Source organism: Natator depressus, chromosome 11, assembly GCF_965152275.1.
Source record: "Natator depressus isolate rNatDep1 chromosome 11, rNatDep2.hap1, whole genome shotgun sequence".
Lineage (NCBI taxonomy): Eukaryota > Metazoa > Chordata > Testudines > Cheloniidae > Natator > Natator depressus.
In genome coordinates, this window is record NC_134244.1 from 9,423,287 (window position 1) to 9,443,622 (window position 20,336).

General features: G+C 44.2%; 1 protein-coding gene across 35 annotated transcripts in view; it reads right to left on the reverse strand.

The window, feature by feature from the left end:
• Positions 1-9,024: 9,024 nt before the first annotated feature.
• CLASP1 (cytoplasmic linker associated protein 1) overlaps positions 9,025-20,336 on the reverse strand; it is a 265,289-nt gene continuing 253,977 nt past the window's right edge. For 19 of the 35 annotated variants that reach the window (XM_074967104.1, XM_074967101.1, XM_074967119.1 and 16 more), the window contains 2 exons: positions 13,756-13,872; positions 9,026-12,912 (listed from right to left, as the gene is read on the reverse strand). In XM_074967104.1, the coding sequence (XP_074823205.1) occupies positions 12,826-12,912; positions 13,756-13,872 (204 nt within the window). In that variant the 3' untranslated portion in view covers positions 9,026-12,825. Of the gene's footprint in view, positions 12,913-13,755; positions 13,873-20,336 lie in introns of all 35 variants that reach the window. The other 16 variants (XM_074967093.1, XM_074967088.1, XM_074967091.1 and 13 more) reach the window with 1 other exon arrangement.

Here is a 20,336-nt window from a genome sequence, read left to right on the forward strand (position 1 = left end):
TTTGGCGCCAGGCACTGGAGCTGCCCCCTGTGTAGCAGATCCCTGGAGGCCGGTCTAGGTTACGGTAGCCATCCCCCTCTGCCCTACGCGCCCTAGAGCTGCCTGGAGTCAGTGCTGGGGGCTGTAGCCTGACCTTTCTCCGGTCTGGAGAAAGAGAAGAGCTGCTACGTACAGATCCATCCAACTTCTGGAGATGATGGATCCCCACCGAGAGGGTCAAGAAGCCCTTAGAGGGCGGACCGTATTGGAGGGCTGCTAAAGAGAGCTGTTCGGGGGTGCCATGAGGCGTGTGTGAGGGGCTGGATAGCAGCAGGAGGCCTGGACTCAGGGTTCTGTCAGTAGATATTTTCCTGCCTGCTGTAATGTCACAGAAGCTCATTGCGGGTGAATTTTGCATTGACTAAAGTTGCACTAGCCATGCCATTAGCCCCGTGTATTTCCCCTGCAATAATCTGACTCACCGCCAACAAATGATGTTGGATTGGAAAACAAAGTAAGATGATCAATCAGTGACAGGTTTCAGAGTAGCAGTCGTGTTAGTCTGTATTCACAAAAAGAAAAGGAGGACTTGTGGCACTTTAGAGACTAACAAATTTATTTAGGGTTTGTTAGTCTCTAAGGTGCCACAAGTCCTCCTTTTCTTCAGTCAGTTACAGTTTCCTGTTTGGTTTTGTCTGTAAAGAATCCCCTGCTCCACTCCTTTCTTTTGGACACTCATAGCCTTGATTCCAATATATCCATTTTGCTATATATCTCGGTAGGATAAAAATAGTGCACAGTACCCTAACATGTTGCATCAAGGTTTCAGATTCATCTAGCCAGTATTTACTGAGCCTTTGATTGAGGTCAAATGTCCAGGGCAATCTTGGAAACATTTAACCATTTTAGACATTTTCTCTTCACAGTTACAAATGAGAACATTCATTGCAACTATGTTACCATGCCACTGTCTATTCGCAAGCCCTCACACCGTAAATGGAAGGTAGCTCGTGCCTACACACTCAGATAATTATCCTGTTACAGTTATTGAAGCAATTATCTAACAGCCTATAGGATTTTCAATTTTCCACATCTCTGATACATCTCTGATGCAGGGAGGCCAACTGAACAGGGATTGCTGCGATCTATGTGTTATTCTCAACTCTGCTACTGACCTACTATGTGACCTTGGGCATGTCTCTTCACGTCCCTCTGCCTCTATTTCCATTCCTGCTCTGCATCTATCTTGTCTATGGCGAGTGTAAGCTCTGTGGGGCAGGGACTGTCTGTGCAGCTTTTAGCACAGTAGGGTCTAGAACTCAGCTGGGATCGCTAATAATAAATAATATGGAGGGGGGAGGGGTGCATGCATAGTTTTATTTTCAAAACCTGAATAAATGTGCAATATCTGGCACCGACCCCCGTTCCAGGCCTTCTGTGATACAATACTGTGGGTTCCTGTAAAGTGCAGCGTGCCATTTCAAAACTGCATTTCGGTTAAGTTCCTTTCCAAGCGACAATGTTCTCGGAGTCTGAATGAGAACATTGTCCTAAGCTGCTTCCCAAAGCCCTAAAATCAACAAGATTTTAATTACCTACAGAAACTGGTGTGGAGGGGAGAAAGCTGTCTCTCTATTCTCCTTTCTTTTCTAACCGGCTGGCTCACAAACCTTTTCAGTTCCCGTCAGTGCTTTCTGCCTTCTCTGTGGGGGCTGATCCTGCTATCCATTTTGCCTAGACTGTAGCATCACGTCCCCTCTAAGAGAGCTTTTCTACAGTTTATCATAGCATTTAAAACAGCAGCACATGAAGGTCAGGTTGGTATATTTTTTGGCAGCTGTTTCACAGCTAATTTAGAAAACCCCGCACCCCGGCATAAGCTATTGCATTAAACAAATACCCCCCAAACCCTCTCCAGCTCATTCCATCAGGAGCCAAGGACCCCGATCCTGCTCCCATTGAAGGCAAAGGTAAAACTCAAGTTGATTTCTGTAGTATTGTGATTAAGTTCAAGGGGGAATTAAAAGAAAGAGGGCGAAGGGAAGGTTTTTCTTCCAGCTGTCTGGTCATCTTCTCATTTTGGGTAGGAGCTAAGGCACATGCACCATGGGAAGTTTTTCACCTAGTTTGCTTCCACATTTACTTTGACTGCACCAGGGAGCTGGTGTTCTCTGAATCCACTGGAGAGATGTTCCCATTGCTCACACACCAGCGCGAGATGAGCTTTTTGGCGTGTGTGAAATTGAGCGTCCCCTTGCCGAAGTCAATATTTGGCTCCTGTGTTAAAGATAATCTCTGATATTTAGCACCCAGCAACTGGGAGGGAAGTGAAGCTGGAGAGAAACCTTCATAGGCTGCAACTAAGGGTCTGGCTATGTGGGAATGCTTTAACAGTCATCAGGGCTGGTCAAAAATTTTCCATCCACACCCTTTCCAATAGAATGGTTTTCCCCCCAAAAAACCTGTCAGCTTTCCATGGAAAATTCAGATTTTTCATTAAAAAAAACAAAATACTTTGGCCAAAACACAATATTTTGATTCAAACACACTGCCACAGTGCCTCATGGGAGCTGTAGTTTGGTTGCCTCATGTCTTCATCCTCCTCTATGGGCCAGGCCCCCCTAGTTGAACTACATCTTCCATGATGCACCACAGCCAGGAACTGCCATGATATACCACCTCCCTCCCCTAAGATAGCAGCTCTTATTCCAGGATCAGAGTGGCTTTTTGTGGATTAGCTTGAACCCCATCCCAAGCAACATAACCTAGACCAAAAAAGTCTCTCTTCTACTGGAATAAGTGTTCAGATGGGGCCTTATATGGGTATAACTATATTGCTTTAAATCAGTGGTTCTCAACTGATTACACATGTTACCTGGGCTGCAGGGGCCGTGTGGCAGAGCAGTGGCATCCTGACCCTCACTGCACAGGGTGGCCGGCTGCTGCCCTGGGCCCCAGACCATGCGATACAGCTGCCCCGGACCCCACCACATGGGGCAAGCCAGCTGCCTCGGTCCACGGAGTTCCCAGGGCTGGGCGGCTGCCCCAGACTCAGACCACAGAGCTCGCGGGGCTGAGCAGCTGCCCTGACTCTGGACCCCAGGGGGCCAGGCAGTTGCCCCAACCCCTGCCACCCGGGGCAGCCCGGCTGCTCTGATCCCTGAGCTTGCAGGGCCGGGTGGCTGCCCCGATCCCAGAGCTTGGGGGGCAGGCTGGCTGCCCCAGACCCAGACCAGACCGCGGAGCTCGCGGGGCTGAGTGGCTGCCCCAGACCAGGACCGGGGAGCTTGCTGCAGGGCTGGCCAAGAGTCCCAGACCCTGCAGGGCCCACCAGCAACGCCAACCCAGACCCCGACCCTGCTGTGCTGGATGGCGAATTCAGTCCGGCCGGACCCGTCGGTGCCAGGCAGCTGGGACCCTTGGCAGGCAGGCGGCCTTTAGCACACACAGCAGTGTGGGCCACAGCTGTGTGCTAATTTGGCCGCAGGTTGAGAACCGCTGCTTTAAATTCACACCTCCAGGTTATACTGAAAACAAAACTTTCCCACATAGACAGGGCCTAAGTGCATCAGAGTTGATGCAGTGGTTTGGGGCGCCCAGCTCAAGGCTGAAGTTGTAGCAAAAGTACTGCAGAGTCATGGGCAAAAGGTATCTTTCCATGTGAATTTCAAACGCCATTTTAAAAGTTTTGGGGGGTTCTACCACTTGGCATGTACCTCTTGGATCCCCAGCCTGTGAGCTCCATCACAGCGTCCTACGTCTCTTTCCATTTCTTTATAATGCACTTGTTTGGGCTTCACATTGCCGCTGTACTTTCCCATCCCCCCTTTCCTCTCCTTGCTACACCCTAGAATCATAGAAACATAGGGCTGGAAGGGACCTCAAGAGGTCATCTAATCCATCTGCCTGTTGGAGCAAAGGTTGGCAAGCAGCTGTCATTTTAAGCCTCTCACAGCCACGTCCTCTTATTTCACCGCTATTATTAATTATCTACATTATTGTGGGAATGCCCAGGAACCAACATGGGGGGGCTCATAGTGCTAGGCACCATACAAATCATAACAGACAATCTGGTCTTGTGTCCAACTTGCCAGTACATCCATAATTCCACCAATTCCAACTTGCACCCACTCACATCCTTGAGTCATTCCAGCATAAATAAGGGCATAATTAGGGATCTAAAGTGATCCTGGGCCAAGTTCCAGAACTTGCCCTATAAAGTCTTGGACCAGTGCCAAAAAAAGCTGCTGTTCCAAGAACTGACTGACAGATTTGTGTTTGGATCGCTCCAGGAAAACCACAATACCTAGAAATGACGTGGGATTCTCAACTTTAACACTGTGCTTAGACTGTTTTGAGAGACATTGAAACTCAAATAATTCTGATGACCACTTTCCTTTTTTTTTTTTAAAAACACTTGCTTCAATACAAATCTGATTTTGGTGACTGCTATTTCAACAATTAACGGGAGCTCAAAATCAGCACTTTATGCCATTAAAAACAAGTGGGTATTCTGGTGTTCATGGTCCTGTGGCCGGTGGTTCCCTCCCTTGGGCCTGACCCAATGGAAAGACCTTAACTGAATTTAGTGACATTGCCTCAGCCCTTAGTACCTTCAATCCCCACAGCTTGTGCTCTGTATCTTCCCATTGGAATCTTTTTCTGAGAGTGCTACAGACGGCCGGTCTGATGTAGGCTGGAGTTATTCCCTACGTATCTCTCCGTGTCAGTCTGTCACATCACACCTGCAGAGCTGATATTGTGCGAGACCTGGCTGCTACATTCACCATGGAATTGATGTGTGGGGGAAGGAGTCAGAATGACAAGATTTTAAAATGTGGGTGTCCTCGTTTTGCTGGGTTATTAAACATTTCAGAGCATCCTGAGTGCAGAGCGCCACAAAACTGAAATATGAGTTAGTGGCCAAGTGTAACTAGCACAGAGTGGAATAGCGCTGGCCAGGAGGCTAGGCCAAAATTTGCACTCCGATGACAATTCTCCATTGTGACTGGAGTGCCTACAAGGGTGAAGCTTTGGGGAGCATAAGCCACTGGGGGCACTTGGAGGTTAGCACTGGTCTTGGGGCCTAGCTCAACTGCACTCTGGCTCCAACAGCCCAAAGAGTGGTGCCAAGCAGAGCATCTGCACCCCTGGATTTGGCTGAGTGACCCCAAACTAGAGACACTGTCTGGATGCTGCTCAGGTGCCATTGTCTTGGGAGTGCATGGGGTCCAAGAGTTGGCTCCAATCCACAGGGAGGGACTCAGCCAGGGCTGTCACACCGTCCCCAGCAGAATCCGAGAAGCCGCTGGAGTCACCAACAGTTTCTATATCCATGGTAAAGAGGCACCATATAGGAACAAGGAGGAAAGTAAAGCTTCCCAAATGGGAGCTCCGTGTGCTGGACACAGTTAGGAACTAGTAGAAAAGGGGGTTTGGTGGAAGCTAGGACATACCCTTAATTGTAGTGCTCTGAGCACCTAAGTGGCACATTGGAGTGGATAAGAAGTGGTAACCTCAGTTCTGGAGCAGAGAGATTCCCTCTGAGAGAAGATGGAAAGGGAAGTCCAAACAGCTGACCTAACCTCTTGCTTAACAACAGTCCGTTTTCCCTGCATTCTGTGAATAGATTGGAGCTCTCTCTGGGTGCCCAAGAGGCTGAATAAAACACAAAGGGTCTTCTAAGTGCTGACTGCTTTAGGCACATATTAGCTGAAATCTGCATGTCTAGCTTGCACTGCCTCATGCTCAATTTGTAATGCCTCAAACTTCAGAGCTTTATGGAAACCCTCTGGGATTAAAGACCAGTTTGACCCAGGAGCTGAGAATTTGCAAAGACATGGATCTGACAGAATCAATGGAATGCTACCCGCCCTGTGCTTATAAAACTGGCTGTTGACACAGCTAGAGAAAAACCAGACTGGGAAATCCCTTGGGAAAAAGATTTGAGCCACATTATGGAGGACAACAGCCACAAGGCTCAATGCTCCCACATACTACTCCAATGATCAGGATATCCAATCCAAGGACTCAGCCCTGCAAGACGCTGAGCCCCCTCCACTGCATTGCAGCACCTCCCAAGAGATGGTCAACTGAGTAGCCCATGGGCAGAAGGGGGCACAGACTGGTTCGTGTATTGGTACTGGCACTCTTAGCAGAGAAACGGGTTACATGGAGCTGAACACCCCACTCGCTCCTGGAGAAAGTCTATCTAGGCAGAGTTAAGCAAAGGTTCTGGGTGGAACCCTACTAACTCCCCTTGGCTGTGCCATATCTGTTCTCTGACGGGAGGATTTCAGTCTCCAGGACTTTCAAGCCAACCCTTTTCATCAGCAATAAGAATTCCCTTCAAAGCCAGGAGAGATTAAAAATAAAAGCACTGGTACACAAGGCAAGGCCAGCTTTCTACAAATTAATACATTCTACAGCTCTTTTCATTCAAGGATTTCAAAGCACCAGTAAAACACTAATTACACCTCACAACCCCTCTGTGAGGCATGGAAGGGGGTATATAGATGGGTCACAACACCCCTAGGAAGCAGGAAAAGAGATATATTGGAGTGGAACGTGTCAGGTATTAGACTGTAAACTCTTCAGGGTAGGGACTGTCTGCAAAGTTGGGTTTGTAGAGTCCGCAGCACAATGGGGCCCAATTTTTTTTGGTCCTTAGGCACAACCGTAAAATCAGGGGTCCCTGCATCTCACTGCATGGAGGTTGGATGGGTGTCTTTGGACACCAGAGACCCGGAGAAATGCAAGGAGGAGTGAGAACAGTCCACTGCTGGACAGCAACCACATCTTCAATCTTTGTTATGGCACTACATGGATGCATCAGAAATAAATTACTAGTCAGGGTGAAGTCTACCCCACGCTAGAGGGCAGAAGGCCTGTGGTGAGCTGAAGTCCCATTAAGTGACACATATGCCTTGTGCTGACTTTCTTCCCATCCAGAATGAACAAACATTTTGGGGAACTCAGCATCTAACTGCTGCCTTCATTGAAAATGTCTGATGTGATTCCCCCCGTACCCTTTCTTCAACTTCTTTACTTATTCCTTTTTTATTTTATTTTATTATAGGTACTCAGTTTGTTTGGTTTTTTTGGTGGGACAACATTCCTTATTTCAGATCAAAACTCTCTTCCCATGCAGGAAATATGAACCTCTTCTGCTACTCAAATCCACTGATAGCCAATATGTGATGTTTGAGCTTGTTAAAGGAACATGGGCAAGACAAAAATTATACACTTAAGCAATTTTGTTTACCTCTGTTATTACTAACACTTGATATTAGAAATGGAAAGAATTTCAAACTGTGATTTCCTTTGCTCCATTTACACTGTCTGTTCTCTTATTGTTTGCAATTAACTCAGCTTAGAAAACGAAAACTAGACCAGCCAGTTTCACTTCCTTGTTCTCTGCCATTAGAGCCACATGAGAAGGTACTCTCCCTAATACTCTCTAAAAACATTTTTTTTCTGCAAACATTTCTAGTGCCATGATATTTTGCAAAAACCTTTCTGCATTGTTACTAACTCCTGTGATTTTATTGAAAATTGTGCAATATTTGGCATTTTTCTTGAAGACCCAACTCCTGGAGTCAGGTGATTACTTGAGAATTTCAGCTTTCATTTTAAACAGAAAAAAAAATAAGTTTCTAGCTCTCCTGGTTGTGGAGAAAAGCTGGACAACCTGACCCCTAAAGGCTCAAAAACCAGAAGGTAAATTAAAAGAACCCAACTTTTATTATTCTCATTAGATCTTATGATTTTTAAGCCAACCTCTTGATTTTGGGGTGGGTCTGACATGTTTTTTGAATGTTGGAGGTCGGCAATACTGCTTTTTAAATGCCCCAACTAAATTTGTGCTTGAACTAATTCAGTTTCTTCCAGAGCCTCTTATTAAAGCTCTAATAACTGTAGGGCTAAATGGTAAATAGGACTATGCATCCACACAAGGGAGTAAAAACTCCTGCCCCCACTCCCCCCACCCCACACCTATACGCACGATACCAAGCTTTTGGGGCTAGCACGTAGGAGTAAGCAGGGCTATTTGCCTACTTACTACTTCCCCAAAGCAGGTGGATGGGAAGTGGCAGGAAACGGGACAGCCGTGCATCCCTCTCCCTAGTCATTGGCTGCAGTAGCTGAGCCAAGGGCAGGAAGGCAGAGAGGTTAGCGATTTACTCCCGGTATGGACCAGTAGTAAGTTACTATCCTCCCACCCCCCAACCTGGGAGCAAAGGGAAAGCAGGTGTCTCTGAGTCACAGCTCCTCCCAGGGCTACTCCCGTTGGTGCAGCTGAAAGACCACTCCCAGCTCAGGGTCAAAGTCAGACTCCAGGCCCTAATTCTGAACAGCACTTAACCACGTGCCTAACTTTAAGTGTGTGTATGTGCATCCCAAAGTTTCTCCTGTACGGGGAACGTGGGGATGCTCCAAGGCCACTGGGTTGACCTAGGCTCAGGTTTAAGGACATCTGCAAGAGGGACTTGAAAACTTTCACCATCACCACCACAACCTGGGAAGATACAGCTAGCAACAGGTTGCACTGCACCAGGGAGTCAGCGAGGCTGAAGAGAGGGAGTTGAGAGAAGGGAAAGCAAAGAAAGCTGAGAAGAAAGTACAGCAGGCCACAGAACGTTAGCAGTGCCCTGGCTTCATCTTCTGGCCCTCGCCTTAAGCCTGCATTAGCTGTGACAAGGACTTGAGAATTGGACTTTTTAGTCACTTGCGATGCTACAGCATGGCTCCTGAACTGCTTCAGCACTTACACCGTCGTCCTTCGAGATGGACAGTCGCCAGGCAACATCCCACAATGCTTTGGAATTGGGTCCAAGCTCTGCAATTGTAAGATCTATGGGGCAGAGGCTCTGTCATAGTATTTGTCTGTAAAATGCCTAGCATGGTGGTGTTGCTATATAAATAATATCAACATTTGCTGTTATCAAAGGAAAGGTAAAAGCTTTCAGTCTATCCATCTGAATGCACAGATATGAGATGTAGGTATCAAACAGTAATTTAAAGATGGATCAGCAGGAAATTAAACTTAAGTTTAATTTATTCTAGGGCAAACTCAAAAGGTTTTATTTTTATTTTTTTTTTAGCAAATTCTATCACATAAATGTTAACAAAAAACGTCTGTACATTTGCCATGATACACTCAAAAGTTAAACAAAGAAGATATAAATACAGATATGGATGTAACATGACAAAAGCCAAAAAAAGAAGGAAAAAAGGAAAAAAAATACATGCGCATGAACACGGTGCCAACAAAATCATTTCTTATGGCTGACATTTTTCAGAGCAGTTTTTACTTCCCATTTAAAACATTATTGTTAGCAAAGTTCTGCTGTATTCTACAGAGTTTTATTTTCTGTCCCTTAATATGTCATATTATGCTTGATAAATAAAGGGATGAGGAGGGGGAAAAGATTTAGATGACAAAGATGCGAGTTACGTTACTTATACAGGTTATTGGTAAGCTAGTAATAAGCAATAGAAAAGAAGTCCTGTCTTGTCATCCAGGCAAGCACACATAGTGTACCTGAAGAAAGCCACATGCCTCAATAATTCTGCACTACATGAGAGAACTACAGTACTTAAAACTGTGAGGGGGATGTATCAATTGATTTGCTCATGCCCACGGAGCACTGGTACAACCAATGATAGAATGGCCATCCTTGTCTGAGATTTAAGCAACCCCACAGCCACAGGGTGCTGGTCTTTTCACAGTTCCTCACAGTCAGACTTTATAAGCATGGTGGGCAAATCAAAGAAATCTTTTTCCTGTAAGATACCAAAAACTGAAGCCCCGTATAATGGGCAGCAAGAAAAAGGCAGCTGTTGTAGGTGGCTACTGCTGGGAAAACATTAACACCTGCCTCAGTGTCGCAGTGATGTTTTGCCAACATGCAGATCCTTCTCTGCAAAGGTGCCCGGAAACTGTCAGATTTGTAGCCAGAGAGACCTTTATGGTTGCGAAAGAAAATATGATTGAACAGCTTTTAGAATGCAGAACACTGGAGATCATACAAGTGACATTCACAGCTAGCCCTTTGAGTATTTCAAAGGAAAACCAGGTCATGTTCAAAACTCTAAACCAACCTTACTATGTACATTATTCGCAAATGAATTTATAAATAATCTAAGCAGAATGCCTCCTACTGTATATGGGTATAACAGACATCTAGAGTACTCAAAGGATGAACAGTCTTTGATTGACTTGTGTAATGAAACTAAGTATCACATTAATGAGCATCTGTTGATAAACAAAACAGTATCTGATTAAGAAAGTAAGGCCTGGTTCTGTGATTTGCAGCCCCAATTATGCTAATAACATCTGGAAATACAAGCTCATCACTGAAGTCTCAAAGCAGCAGCAGCAACATATTTCACATGTATTTCTAAGAGACGAGTTGTTAATTTGTACTGTAGTGTCAGCATACGCGGTAGGTCAGTTTATGGACATTACAGTGCATTCACTCAGTGCATACTAACAGTATTTTATAAAATATATAAAATCATTTCAGAAGGAATTCAATTCACATAGATCTGCTACAGTGTGCCATTCAAACAAACAAAAAGCAAACCGGGATGGAACAAGATCTGTCAGACAGTTGAAAGGACTAAGCATGCAACACAGTCAATTACGCAGACATTGCATTCCCCTTCTGGGGTTTGGACCTCAGAAGACGCTGAACTGAGATGGGAAAAGAGACTTTTAAAATACTGACTGTTAGGAAAGCAGTTTAAAAATAAAACTCCCTAAAAATTCAAACGCGACAGCTCATTGCTGCCAACATACTGATTGAGTATTTCCTCAAAAGGGAAAATTAATTCACGTTAAACTAAAATAATTCAAATCATCCACAACGAGAATTTAAAAAAGAAGAAAACCTCTAGCAAGCGTCTCGAGAAGGGGTGAAAGTGAATGGCCCACGCGAAGGGAAATTGGATTTTAACGGCTAGCATAGGTTATAACAGCCTCCCTCCAATGAAGGCATTTTCGAGTCTGCGGTGAGTCTTTGGGGAAACACCACAATACAGGCTAGTAAAGATCCTTATGATCTTATGATGGCGTTACATGCAGGAAGAGCACCAGACAAATGGCCTGATCCTGCAGCCAATGTAGGATCAGGCCCATCCTGAAAAATCCAGGAGCCGGATCATCCCTTCCACTTTGTCACACAAGGGATGAAAGAGGCTGAAAAACCTGCTGCTTTGGGGCCTGATTCTGCTGGGTCCTGAGGCAGCCTTAACTGTTATTGATTTCAATGAGAGCTGAAGGCCACTCAGCACCTCTCAGAATCAGGTCTTTCAACAAACTGACTGGGGGGCATTGAGTCAACATGGCATTAGCCTTCCCTGGGTGGATGTCTATGTGGATGCCATGATGCTCTGCAGGGGATGTGCAGAGCCTGGGAGCGCCCCTCTGCATGGCCAACATGCAAACAGCAGGGACCCAAGTAAAGAACGCTGATGTGGTATATTGGACTGGGGCTGGGTTGGTTCTAAGTTTTCCCCTTGCTGATCAGTCCATTAAAGAATTCCCCCAGCCTTGCCTATTACAGGGGCCCGATCCTAGATGGGCTGAGCGACTCCATCTCCACTGAAGCCAATGCCAGCTGAGGGCACTCAACACCTATCCAGAGGTGCTAAGTGCCTTGCAGGATTGTACTCTGGTTCTGTCGGTGAGGAAGAGGTTAAAATGCTGGTTAACTACATTGCAGGCTTTTTAGGCACAAGGTCGTGTGCGGGTGTGAGGAGATGGGGGTGTTGTCTTATTAAATACTAGGGCCAAGCCATGGCTGCAAGTTTAAATTTACAGGAATATTTTGTCCGGTTAAGACTTCTCCTTTAATTTCCTGAGCCAAATGAGGTTCAGAAGTGTGGAGGGGAATGGCCCATGGTAATTACGGCTATTCATTATCCATCACCAGAGCTGTCAAACCAGAGTTGTAGATCAGATCCTTTCAGAACAGACTTCAACAAAAATAAAGATTTCTCGGCTAGTTTCACAGACTTTAGCAAGTCTCCACTGTGCAGTCCTGATGACAAACCCACTATCCTGCCTTTAAAATTAACCCCCAGGGTCTTCTGAGCAATGGAAGAAGGTGGAAGGCAGAGCTGATGTTAACACTGTTAGTTAAAGTTGGGAGACCCAGGCTGCTCTTGTTAGACAATACTGGTGGGTGAGGAAAAGCTACAGAGAAATTCTTAGCCCATATGGAAATCTGGAGCTTTATCTCTCATTAAAGGTACCTATCTGTCTTAAAGAGTTAAAAGCCAGAAGCATGGCAATATTTGCAAAGATTTCATCATCAAGATCTTGCAGTTTAGGCGAGTTTCAGATCAGAGTTATAAAATGGGGACACACCACAGTACTTGTGAGGTGAAGGGTCTAGCCAAAATGGTTACACCCAGAGGAAAAATTGTTTATACAGCAGGTAATTAATGCATTAAAAACCAAAACTTTGTGTCAAATTAACTTAAAAAAGGATTCATTTCACTTTTAAGCATGAACATGTTATTTGAACTCAGTTTTGAAACACTGCAACCTAAACATATGGTAAAGATTTCAGCTGGCTATACCAATATGTTTAAGTATGGCTTTCTATGGTTGTTTTTTCTTAAATGGGGACTGCAACACAGGCCTTGCTTCCTTTACATTCAGTACCAATAAGAGTCTACATAAAAGCTTTAAAGGACTAAAATACTGATTGCAATAAATATCTGCATGGCCTCCTTTAGCTGATGGGACGTGCCAATGAAGAAAGGGTAGCAGAAAGGTCTCTGAGAGGCACCGCTGATTGCTTCTAAGTCTACACACATGTCCAGATATCTCCATTAACTGTGCGTTGAGACATCTGAAGATGAGCTGCTGTTACTATTGGTGGTCTGGGCCCTCTTTATGTACAAGTTTAGTAGCTTCATCTGGAAGATAAAAGAAGTTAGGAGAAGATCAAATAATCCAGAAAAGAAAAACAGCAAAAGTTCACTGGAAATATTAGGGCAAAACCCTTAAATGTGGATCCTGCAGTGAGTTCTGTGTGGGGCAGGGATCTGCCCATGAAGGATGAGAGTATAAATCAGGTGATAACGTGAAAACAGATAGTTACTAAAATAAAAAAAAATGTCATAGCAGGAAAATATCTGGGGAGAAATCCTGTCTCCATTGCAGTGAATGGCAAAACTCCCACTTCAGTGAGGCCTGGATTTTTACATTCATTGTTGGCATTTTTCAGGGCTCCAATCTGTGTGGGTAGGGGTCCTACCTGTCGCTCTCTAGAGATGCAGGGATCCACTCACACAGAACAGACTGCAGGGCCGTGGCCTATATATTATGAAATGTTCTGGATTCCACACAGTCAGTGAAGACACAAGCCAGCAGGGACATGTGGTGTAGCCAATTAGTTCTTCTAGGTAGGACAGCGCTGGATTGAGGGGTTGTCTTCCCTGCCCAGTTAGCTCAAGCTATCACGAGTGTTGCCCCTAATCTGACTCCTGTGCATACACAAACATGGATTGAAGCTTGAGTGTTGCCAATGCTCAAGCCAGTAAGGTCTCAGCTACTCATTGCTGCTAATCCAAACACACTGTGCTGCTCAAGTGTTGTTTTGCAGTGTGGCTGCTCTAAATCAGGCAAGGCTAAACTAGAGAGGGGTGAACTCAAGAGAACTAAGCCTGCAATGAAGACAAGCCTTCAGTTGCTGAGAGCACACACTGTTCAGTTACCTAGCAGAAAATATTCAAAAGGCTGTAACATTGTGTAGATACCTTGCTTCCTGTGAGCTGTGCGAGATGAGGTTTCAGTTCTTCTCCAATTACTGAATAAATTGCCACTAGGCAAAACACACTGGCTTTGCGAACGCTGCTCTCTGTATTATCGTAGCCCTAGACCAGAAGAAACAAAAAGGTCGTACAAATCAAAGGTCACTTTCCAAGATCTTTTCCAATCAGTTTATTAATAGGCTGGTAAACACTTTTCTTATGCTTGGCCATAGGGCCTGATCCAAAGTCAACAGAAAGACGCTCACTGAGTGTAATGGGCTCTAGATTAGGCTTGGGAGGAACTGTACCTTCAGTGGTGTATTTTGCTGGATCTGAGTTCTTTCTACTACTATCATCAGTGATGATGTTTCATAGTGAGCTCTGGATCCATAAAGGGATTAAACTAACACTGAGGGCTCAGTTCTACCCTCACAAATATAGAAGAAACTCCCATTGATGCCCGTTGGGTTGTAAGTTGGTAGCAGAAGGAAGAATTTGGCTAATATAGTGCCTAAGTCTTTCCATTGACTTCAATGGGCTTTGGATCAGACCTTAAAAACTTGATATGGGAAAGTAATAAAGTCCCTGCTGGGCATGAGTTTGGCAGGATCGGACCCAAAGGCTGTTTTGTGAAGTGCATTAGAATCCTCAAATGGAATCTCTCTGTTTGTTTGTAGCACTCAAACCACCATGGCATCGAGATGCTATAAAGTGCAAATTATTACTATTGTGTACTACTGTCATGTCTTTTTAAGACAGACAAGGTGGGTGAGATGTTGGTGAAAGAGACAACAGAAGATGGTCCAATAAAAGATATTCTCTCAATCACCTTGTCTCTGTTATAGTCTCGGACCAACACGGCTACGACACTACAAACAATGAAAGATTTTTTTTAAGATAATTCGTTTATGTATGTCAGATTTATTTTGAACTAGGAAAAGAATACTACACTAGGCTATGTCCTGTGCATATCTGCCAGGCCCAGCTGTTCAGATGACCTACATTACAATACACTTTCTGATCAACTTCAGGCAGGAACTTCTTTGAGAAAGTACATCATGTGCTCCTTGGGTCTAGCGAGCCACATGTCCAAACATGGGAGAGACCTCAGACTATCCATCAAGCCATTGCAGCTCTATGGCTCGTGATGCTAGTTCTGCACTCAAGTGATCATTGGTCAATGAACAGCAATGAGTAACACATACACAGCCACTTTGGTGGACTGCACGCTACCCCTGGCATGTCGTTTCGCAGCGTTCACCCAAGCAGGGCTGGTATTTTTACTGAAGGGCCAGCACAGATTTCGAACAAATTAAAATTTGGCATTTTAAGGGAGAAAGGAAGCTAAATCTTGTTATTAATTTGTAAATAACCCTCCCCTCCACCAATTGTTCTGAAGAGCATAACAGTTTCCACTTCTAGAGCAGATAGGTACTGATCTGGGTCTCACGACAGCAAGTCCTGGCCCTGCTGTGTGATCTAGGGCAAGTCACTTCCCCTCCCACCATTTTACTGTCTTGTCTGTTCAGCTCTAGAGGACAGGAGCGGTCTCTCACTATGTGATTTTATAGCACCTAACACAATGGGCCCCAGAAGTGGTCAGCTAATACAATATAAATGTTAAAAATATGTAATGTATTACTATTAAAATGTGTAATATTAATAATGATAATAAAGGTGTTCTTATTACCTGAGATGCCATTACAAACTGGACATTTACCATCCACAGGAGTTAAATTTCCCATTCTGAGGGCACATACTGCCACTGTATCACTGTCTACACAGAGTTTTTATACCGGTTTAACGATTTTGGACAGGGTGGTGTTTTCTACTGCCATAGTTACATTGCTATAACCCTAGTGTGGACTCACTTATTCCAGTATAAAGGTGCTTATACTGGTATAGCTTGTCCCCCTTCCCGATAGAAATAGCTGTACCACCATATGGACCTGTCTATATGGGGACACCCAGAAGAGTTAAGGCAAATGAAGTGAAGATGTGGAAGTTAATGCGCGTAAGTTAAAGCATGTTAAACCCAGTTTGGATGCTCTCACTCGGGAATAAAATAGTTTGCCTCAGGAGGATTAAATTACAGCGAACTACAGCCACTTTACTCCTGAGTGACAGCATGGGGGGCTGCTTAACATGCTTTAGCTTATGTGCACATTAACTTCACACCTTTGCTTGATTCACTTGAACTTTCCCAGGAGTCCCCATGTAGACATGGACTAGCGTATGTCTACACTGCAACCAGAGGTGCAACTGCAGCTTGGGTAGGCATGTCTGTGCTGGCTTTGATCTAGCTAGCATGGCTAAAAAGAACGGTGAAGGAGCAGCCCCATGTATGAGCCCACTTGGAGTCCTAGGTACAGACTTGAGTTCCTAGCCTGTGCTACGGTCTGTGCCACTGTATCTCATGCATCCGATGAAGTGAGCTGTAGCTCACGAAAGCTTATGCTCAAATAAATTGGTTAGTCTCTAAGGTGCCACAAGTACTCCTTTTCTTTTTGCGAATACAGACTAACATGGCTGCTACTCTGAAACCTGAAATCTCTACTGTTATTCTTGGCTGGGCTAGCTAGATTAAAGCTGGTACGGGTATGTCTATCCACGCTGCAGTCCCATCTCCCATTGCCGTGCACACCTACTCAAAGGAATCTTTTTACCCGTATAACCACATCTACATTAGTGGGGTTGTACTGCTGTAACTATACTGGTATAGCAGTACAAATATTACTGGGATAGCAGTACAATTTTTATGTGCAGACGAGGCCTTTGGCAACTTTCATTATCCAAAATTCCTGGTTAATGTTGTGTGTCTCTATTTATTAATTACAATGAAAATTATCCAAAACATCACACACCAGACACATTCAAGATGCTGGATAACAAGTTGAACTTTGTAGCCAGACACAGAAGACAGGATTTTAAAGGTAATTACAACTATGTGCGATTTCATTTTGTAATATTTTGAAAAGTCTGAAATAATTTATCTGGTGAAACAATCTTGAATGATTTTAATCATTAATCATAAATTACATGGTCTTTTTGTTACCTTAATGATAGTAGAGGGAACGGACAAAAATAAAATGGGTAAGTAAAACCTAAGTATGTATTTGATTGCCCAGTAGACAAAAGGCCTAACTTATCTTTAGTGCAACCCCACTGAAACTAGGTAAGTTAAACCAGGGATGAATCTGTTCCAGGGTGGAGTTACAGTTTAGTGTTTATAATGTGGTTATTTGCAATGAAAGGTGGAAATGAATAAAACGTGGCCAAAGACTAGCATGTAAACTGGAGCTGGCCGACCACTAAATATGAGGGCTCATTCTGCAATGGTTATTATATGCAGCCCTTGCTCCAGAATACATCTCATTACCTCAATGGGAGTTCTGCCTGAGTAAAGACTGTTGAGATTGCATCTCAACTTGTTCCAAAAGGATGTTTAAAGAATCCTCTAGCCCAGATGATCTTGCTGAATGGGAAATATATTACCCAGTTGGTCTAGCAGTCAGATAGAAAAAGGCCAAAAATATTGACAACCAGACTAAAAAAAAGTCATAGCTAATTGAACACAGCCCAAGATAACATTCACTGAATTGAATCTTCTATCGCCACACCTCCCATACACTGACCTTTATGTTTATTCCTTTTATTTTATTTTAATTTTTATTCCATAGGTAAATGACGATAACAAAACTGCAGCACTATGTGGCACTGGAGAGAAGATCAGCAATCATACTGAGGCAAGTGACAGTAGTTGGTCTTTGTGAATCCCCAGCCCAAAGCTGACCCCAGCCTGAAATACATGGCTGTTTTTTCAGACAGAAGAATCCTTTTGAACTTTAGTTGTGTCTCTCCTTACAAAAAGAGAAATGCTCAGGGTGTCTCTGCTCCTGCCTCGTCAATTCTCTATTCCTTCTGGTCTCATCTGAAATCCCCTTTTGACACTTCCCCACGCCATTTCTTTCCTAATATCAATGTTGTAGCTGTATTTAAGCTTTGTGAATTGTTTTTCAGATAACATGTGCATGAAAGAAGCTCTGTACAATGAAGTTGTACTGATGAATGACATGAGACAAGAGCCTTTTGCCTATTCCAGGTAACGGCTAAGAGACCTTTTTCAAATGTAACTGTGATGTCGGAAGCCTTCACCTCATGAGACTGTGGGAAAACTGACAAGACGATTGATTGACTGATTGATTGGAGGAGGAGCGCAGACGCTACCTTGGAAAAAATGTTTGGGTTCTGTACACATTAGTGCAGGGTGAATCAGTCACTGAAAGCCAGGAGGGAGTTCACTGGCTCTGTGACTGAAATTTACTAGAAAAACGAAAGCCACAAAATATCTCAGGGGTCACGAATCGAGAGAGAGACAGGGCTCTGCAGTCTCATTTTCACAACATGCTCTGACATCAAGAATAACCTTAGCTGCACTTAAGTATTTACACTACGTGTTCCAACAGCACTTCTGTTCGAAGAGAACAAGAGGAGGAGAACCTCGATACCGTAATTTACGTTTATCCTGTAAAGTCGTGGTTCCTTACTCTATTCAGAGTAAGAACAGGTCTCCACTAGAAACTGTTTCCAACGTAGCAATGTCAGTTAGGAGGGTGATTTTTTGGTAACATTTCTCTTCTGGCAAAACCCCAGTGTAGATACGGTTACACTGTCACAGAAGTGCTTTGGCCAGATGATCTTATTTCACTCGGGAAACTGGTAGAAGCTATAACAGCAAAAGCACTTTTTTTGCCAGTATAAGCTGTGTCAACACTAGGAAGGGGTTTGCCATTAGAGCTGTGCTGGTATATCTGTGCCAGCTAACCTTTTCTGGCCTCAGTGTCAGATTCTGGCTGGCCTTTCAGGGGTGCACAAAGTGGGGGAGAAAGGAAGTGCAAAGAGCCTTCCCCTCACTAATGCCCTGCACAGGGGTCAGCTGCAAGGCCGCTGTGGAGTGACCACTGCCCCACAGTGGAGAGCTGGCAGTGCCCAGCAGAAATGCATGCGGCTTCCATTTACACAGTGGCAGCGCTGCCATTGGCATGTGTGCTCCCTCGGAGACCCAGGAATAGTGACTAAGTCAGCTGGAATTCTGCCTGAGGAACTCCTGCTGTAACACATAGGGGTGTGCCTTTAGGCCATAATCTGACCCTGGCCTTGTACAACAAGATCCTTATCCAGCAACTTGAAAAGGAAACAGATCCCATGAACGTACCTTCAAACTAATTCTGCTTTTTAGGATGTAGGGATCACAGTCATTGTAGCTGAGCTATTCCCACACATTTCACTGTGGTATACTGATTATTAGTATACTTGACATTGTTATCTTTAAAGCACTGCACCAACATTATCCGACTGCATGATTGCAACAATGACTTTCTGTTCATGTAACATCTTCCATCCAGAAGGATCCCAAAGTGGTTTGAGAAATATGAGAAAAGGATCTGCATGATCAGGGTAGATTTCTAAGGTGGTAAGAAGGTCACTGTCAACACTAAGAGTTTAAAAATCATGAGTCAGTCTCCAAAAAAACCATGAGACTGGCTTAAAAATGATGAGATTACAAAAAATAATAAATAAAAATAATAAATTTTTATTTGCCTTACAGTTTTTATGCCTTTTGGGTACATTCAGGTCACTTTTCAAGCTTCTCCACAACGAGCGCTAGAAACATTTTTTAAAATGAAAACTAAGATTCTCCTGTGATCACCTGACTCCAGGAGGTGGGGCTTTAAAAAACAGCAACTATTGCAAGAGTTGGCAACACTGCTGGGGCTCAGGCAATGGTAAATGGTGTCGGAAGGATAGCATAGGGTAAAGCTCTGACATCACTCTAATCCTCTTGAGGTTGAAGAGGAATTAAATGTTATTTTCAGCTTCTTGAGACATTTCTTATCCTTATTCTCTGTGTAAAGGTTTCCTTGTCCAAGTTCCCCTATGACGTTGTGGGGACTTACAGGTCTAACCTCCCACAAGAATGTATTTCTTTCCATAGTCATCCTTGTGACTCTCAGATGTCAACCTATCTTACTCTTTCCCTGGATTTCTATCTTTCTCCTTTATAGGATAACCACAGTGCCCGGCACTGCTGCCTGCCTGGTGTGTGGGCAGAGAAATAAATTACCACTCCCACACAGTCACCAGTGAAAGTGAAAACCACAAATATTGTAACATAAATGCCCTGCCTTAGTGTTGGCAAAAAACACCTGTACCCCACCCAGCTCCTATTTGGTTATGATACGTGTCCAAATTAGAATTGGTCGTAAAGTTCAGGGTGCTAGGAAGTGAGGAGGGCTTCATAGCCTACTTGGAATCCGACACAGGCTTACAGCCGAGTCCTGAGTGATTCAGCAGAATGACAGAAGAAGCTGTGATCTACCTATGTGAGGGTCACTGTTTAGAATGTACAGAGCCTGTATGACACAGGAGCTAAATCCTGCCCTTGGTTATGCGTGGGGCTTGACTGCCATTAATTTCATTGGGAGCCATGCACATGTTTCCAAGGATAGAATTTGAACTGAAGAATTGGATTTTCCCATTCCTTAGACTAAAGTATGAAGACAATGATAAAGACTAAAAAGAGAACT